This window comes from Oncorhynchus clarkii, chromosome 22 (assembly GCF_045791955.1).
Source record: "Oncorhynchus clarkii lewisi isolate Uvic-CL-2024 chromosome 22, UVic_Ocla_1.0, whole genome shotgun sequence".
Taxonomy (NCBI): domain Eukaryota; kingdom Metazoa; phylum Chordata; class Actinopteri; order Salmoniformes; family Salmonidae; genus Oncorhynchus; species Oncorhynchus clarkii.
The window spans coordinates 45,569,081-45,579,751 of NC_092168.1; the positions used below are offsets into that span (position 1 = coordinate 45,569,081).

The window sequence follows — 10,671 nt, forward strand, 5'->3', positions numbered from 1 at the left end:
GCCTACACACATGACTGGGCGTCACCGGGAAGTAGACAGCGCTCCTCTAGCGTTGGATAGCTTGCTAGCTACTTCCAGACACATGATGAGAGAGCACCCCACTCTGACCACTTTACTCGGCCTAGCAGAGCTAGTTGGGCTGTTTTCATGTTATCCAGAGCGTTGGTGACTTCAACTGTGCTGCTGGTAACAATTTCATTATGCTTTTTTGACAATGTTTACTGTCACCGGCCATATTCAATGGGTGTTGAGCATTTGTATATTCGTCAAACAATCTATTGAAATTGTTACTTTCATATTGTTTAGACATGTAGCAAACTAGCTAAATGAACACTGTATGAATCAGCAGGTAGCTAAACAACCATGTTCAATGTTAACTAGTTAACATAAGGCTATATCTAGCAATGCAAAGGGCTCTGAGATACAAATAATATTACTACACAGATCAAACACGTAACGTTACCAAGCAAGCCAGCCAGCTAATGTTAGCTAGCAAGCAAACAGTACACTATAACTTTGAAATGAAATGACTTTCTGACTAAATTAGAAACGCGTAATATCTGAAAATGTAGCTATCCAGACTATCTTTCCCGTCCGTATACAGTACCGGACAAATGTTTTAGATATTCATTCAAGGGTTTTTCTATATTTGTACTATTTTCTACGTTGTAAAATAATAGTAAAGACATCAACACTATGAAATAACACATAAGGAATCATGAAGTAACCAAAACAGTTTTCAAAAATGAATACACCTTATGAATAAAGTCTCCCCCCACATTTTGATGAAGTCATAAGTATTTGGACAACATCACTTGTAGTTTATTAAATGTAGTAACCTTTTAGATGTAATGAACGTATTTTGATATTGTTTCCCTTACCCTGTAAGCAGTCTATGAACTGCTCTAATGAGTGACTGCAACAATCACCTAACGTTTTAGGGGGAGAGCAATTCTTCTTTATGAGGTCATCATTTCTCATCATTGTACCGACAGATATAGCCCATTGAATATCACCGTAGAATAGGCATAAAATGCATCTTCCAATTGCAACATCTGCCTATGCCAAAGCAGAGGCCTTTTGTCTCAAGAAAAATGTATATTTGTAATGCCGTCGCAGACAGTTAGGCATACCTAATTTCAAAATAGGCTGTCAACGGTGAATGATAATTCTTCACGTCCTAACTGCATGCCAATCAATGATGTCAATCCGTTTTATGGGAATGTGCTTATAGATCTTCTTGAATGATTTTATTTGAACATTTATTTAGTGTGTCGTTTTCATAGAATTTTGTGGTAATTAAATATAATTAATTTAGAATTCATCAGAAAAACATTTCCAGACATATTTTTACCAGCTCGTTATATTCACCCCCGCACTATGACGGCACAACATCCCTGTACACTCTAAAAATTAGAGGTTCAACAAGGGTTCTTCTAAGATCCTCTAAGTTCTTTCAAGAACATCAGGGTTTTTGGCATCGAAAATGGCCCCCAAAAGGTTCTTCCAAGAACCCCATAGGAGGTGGGGTTCACCGAGGAACCGACTTAGTTGGTGGGGGTTCTTGCTGGAACCTAACTGTCCAACTGAAACATATGGATTTTAATTTGAAAGGACAGCAGTTGCAGCCACTTAACAGAAAAATTTAAAGATCTCCTCAGTTTAAGGTAAGGTTTTATCCTTGTATGATCTAAATTGATCCTTTCATCTCTGTACAAATCTTTCTAAAACAGAGACTGGACACAATTCAATGCATATGAATCAACAGAGGTACAAATATGTATGCTATGAGAATTATGTTGAAGGCTAGATGTATTGGGTGCAGATGACTGAACTGCTCAATTTTGTGTCTGTGTTTGAAGGTATAAGGAGGAATACAAAGGTATGTCCATTGGTATGTTATATAGATCACATTCACCATCCTCCTCCATTAAATATTCAATGAATATCCCATAGGCTATGAGGTAAACTCCCAAAGAGCCCAAAGTCCAATGGGTATATCCTGTGGCGTGTTGATGTTAATGTGTTGACTATTTAAAAATGGTGAACGCCCTCAATGGGGCTGTCCATGACAAAACAGGCCTCCCCATCAAAATCCATCCTTAAGCTAGAGAAGCTTTATTTTTTGGCACAGGCTGCATTTCAATCCATCGCATTCACCGATGTCACATCTGCGGTGGAAGGTGGCAGAGCTACAGTGGTTTTTGTCAGACCAGGAGACATCCGAAAAATCGGTCTTTTCATGACAATGTCTGTAGCGTCTCTTCTATGCCCACAAGCTTCACGGGTCTTGTCTGAAGTTGGTACCTCCGATGGGAAAACTTCTGTCTGTAGCATCCGAACGGTTTGGACTACAAACTAATATGACCACGCCGTCGACTCTCACAAACTCCTACATGTTGGTTGTTTTGTATGATGCCCTCAAGACTCACGAAACTCGCCTCAAGGTAACCCCGTACCAGTTTTAAAAAATGAAGGGAAGTATGGAAATACTTTAGTGCCAACAAATAGATATAGGACAGACAATTCAAAAGATAGTTCCTTTTGAACTATCTGTTTTTACCATGTATTCAGTGCTTTGGGAAAGTATTCAGATCCCTTTAGCTTTTCCACATTTTGTTACATTACAGCTTTATTTTAAAATGGATTAAGAAAATAGCTAAATGATCCATAGTATGACCATCTTAAAACAATTCCTAGTCTCAGTTTAGAATCTTTGGAGGGTTCATCCTAGAACCCTCTATGTAGAGTTCCACCAGCCTTATTACCCTTTAATTACCCACAACCTTCATTCAGAATGATTGCCAGGGTAGAGTAGATTTAATACTGACACTACCTCAATCATCTCAACTGGAACAACCATATCAGTAACGGGTGGAATAAATCCAATTACTAGTAGATTGGATTAGATTGGTTGAAACATTTTATACTACACAATCAATCAAAAGTCATAGATATTGTAGTAAAACAATTCTGCAAAGCTCTCTGCAATAGAGCATGCTGGGAAATATGAGATGGTTCTATGTAGAACCCTTCTTGCCTTCCGAATAATCATTCTTGCTTTCCCAAAAAGGGTTCTTCTGATCCATACGGTTCTTGGTAGAACCCAATCCCTCCATAAATAACTCTTGTGGAACCCTTTTTTGTGTAGTGGGTATGTGAACAACTCTTTAATAATGTTAGTTTGACTTGTTCAAGTTTCTCACATCAGAGGGTCCTGTTATCACCTGTAGGCAAGGCTCTTGAATAATGAGGTTCAAACTCTCAATTTAAGATCAAGCAATTATTAAGCTACATGGGCCTAGACAATCCATATTTGAACATGTTTGATATTTAAGACCATTTGCATTTTGAAAACAATTGCGTCTGGAGTTCCTTTAAAATGAACCAATGTGACATTAATGAGGGGGACAAAGTCAAAAAGTATTTTGTTTATTGAAGATAAAGGCAGATGTTGACTGTGACCTAAAATGGCTCCGGAGAAGGCTGACGTTCTACGTGTCCCTAACCGATTAGGTTTTTATGTTTATTTGCAACTTATTTTTTTACTTAATTTGTTCATAATTTTGCTGCTACCGTCTCTTATGACCGAAAGTAACTTCTGGACATCAGGACTGCGATTACTCACCACAGACTGGCAGAATCCTTTTATTCCTTTAACGAGTCTGACGAGCCCGACGCGAATGATGTACTGCGTTCCTGGGAACAGGCCCAGGTCCTCCTGATTTGAGTGACAAAGTGGCCAAAGGGCAAGCTACCTTCTGAGAATTTGTACGCGATCGAATAAACCCCCACTTCCTTCCATTCTGCTAGCAAACATGCAATCTTTGGAGAATAAAATCGATGACTTATACGTGAGATTAAACTACCAACAGGCCATTCAAAACTAATCTTATTCTTCACGGAGTCGTGGCTGAACGGCAACACTATCAACATACAGCTAGTAGGTTATACGCTGTACCGGTAGGACAGAACAGCGGCTTCTGCTAAGACAAGGGGTGGCAGGCTATTTTTTTGTATATAAAGGGAAATTACACTCAAAAACTATCTTTTTTTTTTTTTTTCCTAGTCCAGTGTTGATACAGTCCCAAAATGATTTGAGTGTCTCATGTCAACTTTTCAAGATATTTGACTTTCAAGAATCAAAGTCAAAGTCAAAATCAAAGTCTCACCGGCCACATCATCATACAGTTTGATGATTCCTTTTGCATCATACAATATTTTGCCGATTAGGCCTGACTTGCAGTCGGCGTTCCAATTCATCCCAAAGGTTTTCGATGTGGTCGAGGTCAGGGCTCTGTGCAGGCCAGTCAGGTTCTTCCACACCTATCTTGACAAACCTATTGCTGAATGGACCTCACATTGTGCACAGGAGCATTTTCATGCTGTTACAGGAAATGGCCTCACCCAAACTGTTTAAACAAAGTCTAGAATGTCATTACATGCTGTAGTGTTAAGATTTCCCTTCACTGGATCTAAGGGGTCATGCTCAAACCATGAAAAACAGCCCCAGATCATTTTCCTTCCTCCACCAAACTATACAGTTGCCACTACCTATTGGGGCAGGAAGCGTTCTCATGGCATCCGCCAGGTTTTCTCCAAACGTGAAGCTTGGCATTCAGAGCAAGAGTTCAATCTTGGTATCATCAGACCAGAGAATCTTGTTTCTCGTGGTCTAAGAGTACTTCAGGTGCCTTTTGGCAAACTCCAAAGCTGTCATGTGCCAAATCCAGATTTGTCACTCCAGATGATTAATTTTTCACTGCTCCAAAGTCCAATGGTGGCGTGCTTTACACCACACGAGCCAAAACTAGGCATTGTGCATGGTGATTTTAGGCCTGTGTGGTGCTGCACGACAATGGAAACCCTTTCATGAAGCTCCTGACGAACAGTTATTTTGCTGACGTTGCTTCCAGAGGCAGTCTGGAACTCGGTAGTGAGTGTTGCAGCCGAGGACAGAGGATTCCTGCCTTCCCAGTTCTGTGAGCTTGTGTGTCCTACCACTTCGTGGCTGTGACATTGTTGCTCCTAGATGTTTCCATTGAACAAATACAGCACTTACAGTTGAACGGGGTAGCTCTAGAAGGGCAGAAATTTGACGAACTGACTTGTTGGAAAGGTGGCATCCTATGACGTTGCCACGTTGAAAGTCACTTTGCTCTTCAGTTAGACCATTCTACTGCCAATGTTTGTCTATGGAGATTGCATGGCTGTGTGATCGAGTTCATACAAATATCAGCAACGGGTGTGGCTGAAATAGCCAGATCCACTCATTTGAAGGGGTGTCCCTATACTTTTGTATGTCTTTGACCAACATATATATATTTGTATTCCCAATCATGTGAAATCCATAGGCCTAATCAATTAGTTTGAATTGACTGATTTCCAAATGACTGTAACTATGTATGTCACGCCCTGACCAGAGAGAGCTGTTTATTCTCTGTTGGTTGGGGCGTGATAGTGACTAGGGTGGGTCATCTAGGTGATTAATGGTTTATGTTGGCCTGGTATGGTTCCCAATCAGAGACAGCTGTTTATCATTGTCTCTTTATTGGGGATCATATTTCGGCAGCCATTTCCTCATTTGCGATTAGTGGGATCTTGTCTATGGATAGTTGCATGTTAGAACTATTATTAGTTTCGTTTGTGTTTTATTGTTTTGTTTGGTGAGTTTCGATTTATTAAAATATGTGGAACTCTATTCACGCTGCACCTTGGTCCAATCATTATGACGACCGTGACATTGTAACCTTGCATTTTATATTTTTGATCAGTAGAGAATAAGTCAAATTATCCCTCTGTCACAGATTGTGAATTATACTGCCTTACTCTGTCCACTGTACATACTGAAAGTAATCCCTGTCCTCTGTTTTTTTCTGCTGGAAAATGTCTAAAGCATGAAGCTCTTTACTCCAGCACTTTGGATATGAGTTCAAATGTTTTATATGAGGCGACATTTTAGAAATGTCACCTTTCATTTGAGGGTATTTTCATACATACATTGCATTTGGAAAGTGTTCATACCCCTTGACTTTTTCCACATTTTGTTTTGTTACAGCCTTATTCGAAAATGTATTAAATCATTTTTATTTCTCATCAATACCCCATAAACCGTTAATTTTTGAAATTTGCAAAGGTATTAAAAATAAAAACAGAAATAATTACATAAGTATCCAGACCCTTTGCTATGAGACACCAAATTGAGCTGAGGTGCATCCTGTTTCCATTGATGATCCTTGATGTTTCTACAACTTGATTGGAGTCCACATGTGGTATATTCAATTGATTGGACATGAGTTGATAGTTGACAGTGCATGTCAGAGCAGAAATCAAGCCATGAAGTCGAAGGAATTGTCCGTAGTGTGCCGAGACAGGATTGTGTCGAGGCACAGATCTGGGGAAAACCACAAAGACTCTTCCTATAGCTGGCCGCCCGGCCAAACTGAGCAATTGGGGGAGAAGGGCCTTGACCAGGGAGGTGACTAAGAACCTGATGCTAACTCTGAGAGAGCTCCAGAGTTCCTCTTTGGAGGTGGGAGAACCTTCCCGAAGGACAACCATCTCTGCAGCAGTCCACCAACCAGGTCTTTATGGTAGACTGGCCAGACGGAAGCAACACCTCAATAAAAGGAACATGACAGCCTTGGAGTTTGCCAAAGGGCACCTTAAGTACTCGTACACCATGAGAAACAAGATTCTCTGGTCTGATGATACCAAGATTGAACTCTTTGCTCTGAATGCCAAGTGTCACGTTTGGAGGAAACCTAGCACCATCCATGTGGTGAAGCATGGTGGTGGAAGAAACCTGCTGTGGGGATGTTTTTCAGTGGCAAGGACTGGGAGACTAGTCAGGACTGAGGGACAGATGAATGGAGCAAATTAAAGAGAGATCTTTGATTAAACCGGCTCCAGAGCGTCAGGACCTCAGACTGGGGTGATAGTTCACCTAACATCAGGACAATGACCCTAAGCACATAGCCAAGACAACGCAAGAGTGGCTTTGGGACAGGTCCCTGAATGTCCTTAACTTGCCCTGCCAGAGCTCGGGCTTAAAGCCGATGGAACATCTATGGAGAATCCTGAAAATAGCTGTGCAGTGACGCTGCCCATTCAAACTGAATGAGCTTGGGAGGATATGCAAGGCAAAATGGGATAAACACCCCTAATACAGGTGTGCCAATTATGTAGTCATACCCTGTAATCGCTGCCAAAGGTGCTTCAACAAGGTATTGAGTAAAGGGTCTGAATATTTATGTACATTTCAGTTTTAAATGTTTTATAAATTTGCCGAAAATATAAAACCTGTTTTTTTTTCCCGTTAGGTTAGAAGTTAATGTTACTCTTCAATAACACAGACCACAAAACAAATCAAGGGGAGAAAATAGGTTTATTCAAAGAGGACAAATCATAGATGTTGTGCTGAGAGGTAGATGTTCATTCTCCCCTGTCCTCTGTGATTCTCTCCACAGAACAAAGATAGGATGTAGTTTTATAACCCAACCCTAACCTTTGGTTGACCAATTAAAATGTATTGCAATAAAACTGGGCCAATAGCCAAATAACAGGCATCTAGTTTCAGGCTCAACGCATAGACAAAATCCTTCCATGTCTCTGACCCAATGATCATTAATTCACTATTACAGAAAAACACTATTTCCATTGATTGTTGATTTCCTCTTGACCGTTAGTCCTCAGCGTTGTGTATTATCTTAAAATATTCTTACAGTCATTATGGTGTATTGTGAGTAGATTGATTAGGAGGAAAAAAAATATTCAACATTTTTTAGAATAGGGCTTTAATGTAAGAGAATTTGGAAAAAGTCAAGGGCTCTGAATAATTTCCGAATGCACTGTATCTGTTTTACAGTTTAGAAACAACTTATGTATCTACTCCTGACCCCTCCTGTCTCAGCCTCCAGTATTTATGCTGCAGTAGTTTATGTGTTGGGAGGCTAGGGTCAGTCTGTTATATCTGGAGTATTTCTCCTGTCTTATCTAGTGTCCTGTGTGAATTTGAGTATGCTCTCTCTAATTCTCTTTCTTTCTCTCTCTCTGAGGACCTGAGCCCTATAACCATGCCTCAGGACTACCTGGCATGATGACTCCTTGCTGTCCCCAGTCCACCTGCCGTGCTGCTGCTCCAGTTTCAACTGTTCTGCCTGCGGCTTTGGAACCCTGACCTGTTGACTGGACGTGCTACCTGTCCCAGACCTGCTGTTTTCAACTCTCTAGAAACAGCAGGAGCGGTAGAGATACTCTCGATGATCGGCTATGAAAAGCCAACTGATATTTACTCCTGAGGTGCTAACTTGTTGCACCCTCGACAACTACAGCGATTATTATTATTTGACCATGCTGGTCATTTATGAACATTTGAACATATTGGCCTTTTATTGTTATAATCTCCACCCGGCACAGCCAGAAGAGGACTGGCCACCCCTCATAGCCTGGTTCGTCTCTAGGTTTCTTCCTATGTTTTGGCATTTCTAGGGAGTTGTTCCTAGCCACCGTGCTTCTACACCTGTTTGCTTGCTGTTTGGGGTTTTAGGCTGGGTTTCTGTACAGCACTTTGTGGCATCAGCTGATGTAAGAAGGGCTTTATGAATAAATACATTTGATTTGAACAAACAAGACGAACTGGCATAGACAGACAGAAAACACAGGTATAAATACACAGAGGATAATGAGGAAAAAGGGAGACACCTGGAGGGGGGTGGACACAATCACAAAGACGTGAAACAGATCAGGGACACAAACAGGCAAAATGTCAGTATGGAGACAAAGTGGAGTCGCAATTCAGCGGCTCAGACAAGTGATGTATTAATAATTCAGTTCAGATCGACATTTTTATGGTCTATGGAATGCCTCTATTTTGATTGCATTTGCTGTTAGCATGTACACCATAAACTTATACTATTTCATCAACTACTATACTGTCAACTTTCCTACACACTGACCAGCTGACATGTGGCGTGCCATCATGTGTCCTGAGCTTGTGGCTTATGGTCCAAAATGAGCTCTGACATCGCCCAAAACATTTAGTCTTATACAGTTTCCAATGTAAAATAGACTTTGAGTGACCAAAACATCACCCATGATATATTTTCCACATTAAAATGCTCAGTTGAGTAAATGCAATCCTGTCATACATTACATCATGTTTTCACAAATTATTTGTTTATCTACCCGTTTGTTAGTGTGTGTGTGTGTATGTGCACAGAGAGGCTCCTGGGAGGGGAGTGTCAGTAGCTCAGGGATAAATAGAGAGGCAGAGCTCAGAGTTAGTCAAAAGGCGGACCTGACAAGGTCACACACAGAACCAAGCAGGAGCAGCAGGACCTCAGCATTTGTTACAAATGGAGAAAAATGAAGATGTTCAGTACTGTTTTCAAGACGGAAACTCTTCATGCAAAAAGGCTTTGCTATCGACATCTATCTACATAACACTGTACATCTTCTTCTCATTGATTTCAGCAGTTACAGTATTTTTGAACATACTGGTGATCATCTCCATCTCTCACTTCAAGCAGCTCCACACTCCAACCAACCTGCTCATCCTCTCTTTGGCTGTGTCAGATCTCCTAGTGGGACTGATTGTGATACCAGTAGTGACTGTAGCATTAATGGAATCATGCTGGGGTTTTGGAGAATATTTCTGTGTGTTTCAGATCTACATTACTTTTTTATGTACTTCTTTATCTCTGGGTAATTTGGTCTTGATATCTATTGACCGCTATGTTGCTGTGTGTGATCCCTTATTGTACCACTCGAAAATAACAACAACAAGAATGATGTGGTGTATATCCATTACCTGGTGTTGTTGTGTCATATACCGTGCTGCTATTGTAAAAAACTTTGTCAATGTACAGGTACCCAGTAGGTGTTTGAAAGAATGTTTTTTTGTTGAAGGGTTAATCTGGGTTAATATCATCGACCTTGTAATTACAATGGTTGTCCCGTGCTCTATTATTATGACACTTTATATGAACATCTTTGTTGCTGCCAGATCACAGGCCAGAAATGTTTTTTCAAAAGAGGCTGCCAGTGTGTCTGGTGTTAAAACTGTACAGGCAAATAAGTCTGAGAGAAAAGCAACAAAAACTCTATCTATTGTTGTTTTCAACTATTTTAATTGTTGGATTCCATTTCTATTTGTTTTATTTTTTACTTTTGTAATTGACAATTTATTATCAGTTATCATCGGCTTTCTGCCTCTTGTTAATTCCTTAATTAATCCAATAATTGATGCTTTCTTTTATCCATGGTTCAAAGTGACAGCTAAACATATTTTAACTCTGAACTTAAGGCGTTCATAGTACAAATGTTTTCATAGTACATGTGTTAGCTAGGGATGGGGGAAAAGTGTGACACCAATCAGGCCACCGAGGACTGGAATTGCCCTTCTAGTGTCTAGTGGCTCACTTCAACAAGTGCAGTAAAATGTAAATGTACAATATGCATGATATCAGATAACATCCAAGTATAACTCAATGGTGTATTGTGTAAATAGTTGACGGTCAAATTTAAGAATATGCAACTTTGGGTAACACTTTATGATATCATTCAGTAATAAACCATTTGTAAGGAATTTACAGTTTGCTCACCATATATTAATCATGACATCCACATTTGTTAAATGTTAGTCAGTAAGGTATTATCACATGTATAAAT

General features: G+C 40.1%; 1 protein-coding gene across 1 annotated transcript; it reads left to right on the forward strand.

The window, feature by feature from the left end:
- The first annotated feature begins 9,356 nt into the window (after positions 1 to 9,356).
- Positions 9,357 to 10,316, forward strand: LOC139380546 (trace amine-associated receptor 13c-like). Its single transcript, XM_071123296.1, has one exon. It carries the CDS (start codon positions 9,357 to 9,359, stop codon positions 10,314 to 10,316), a length of 960 nt encoding a protein of 319 aa, XP_070979397.1.
- Positions 10,317 to 10,671: the final 355 nt, after the last annotated feature.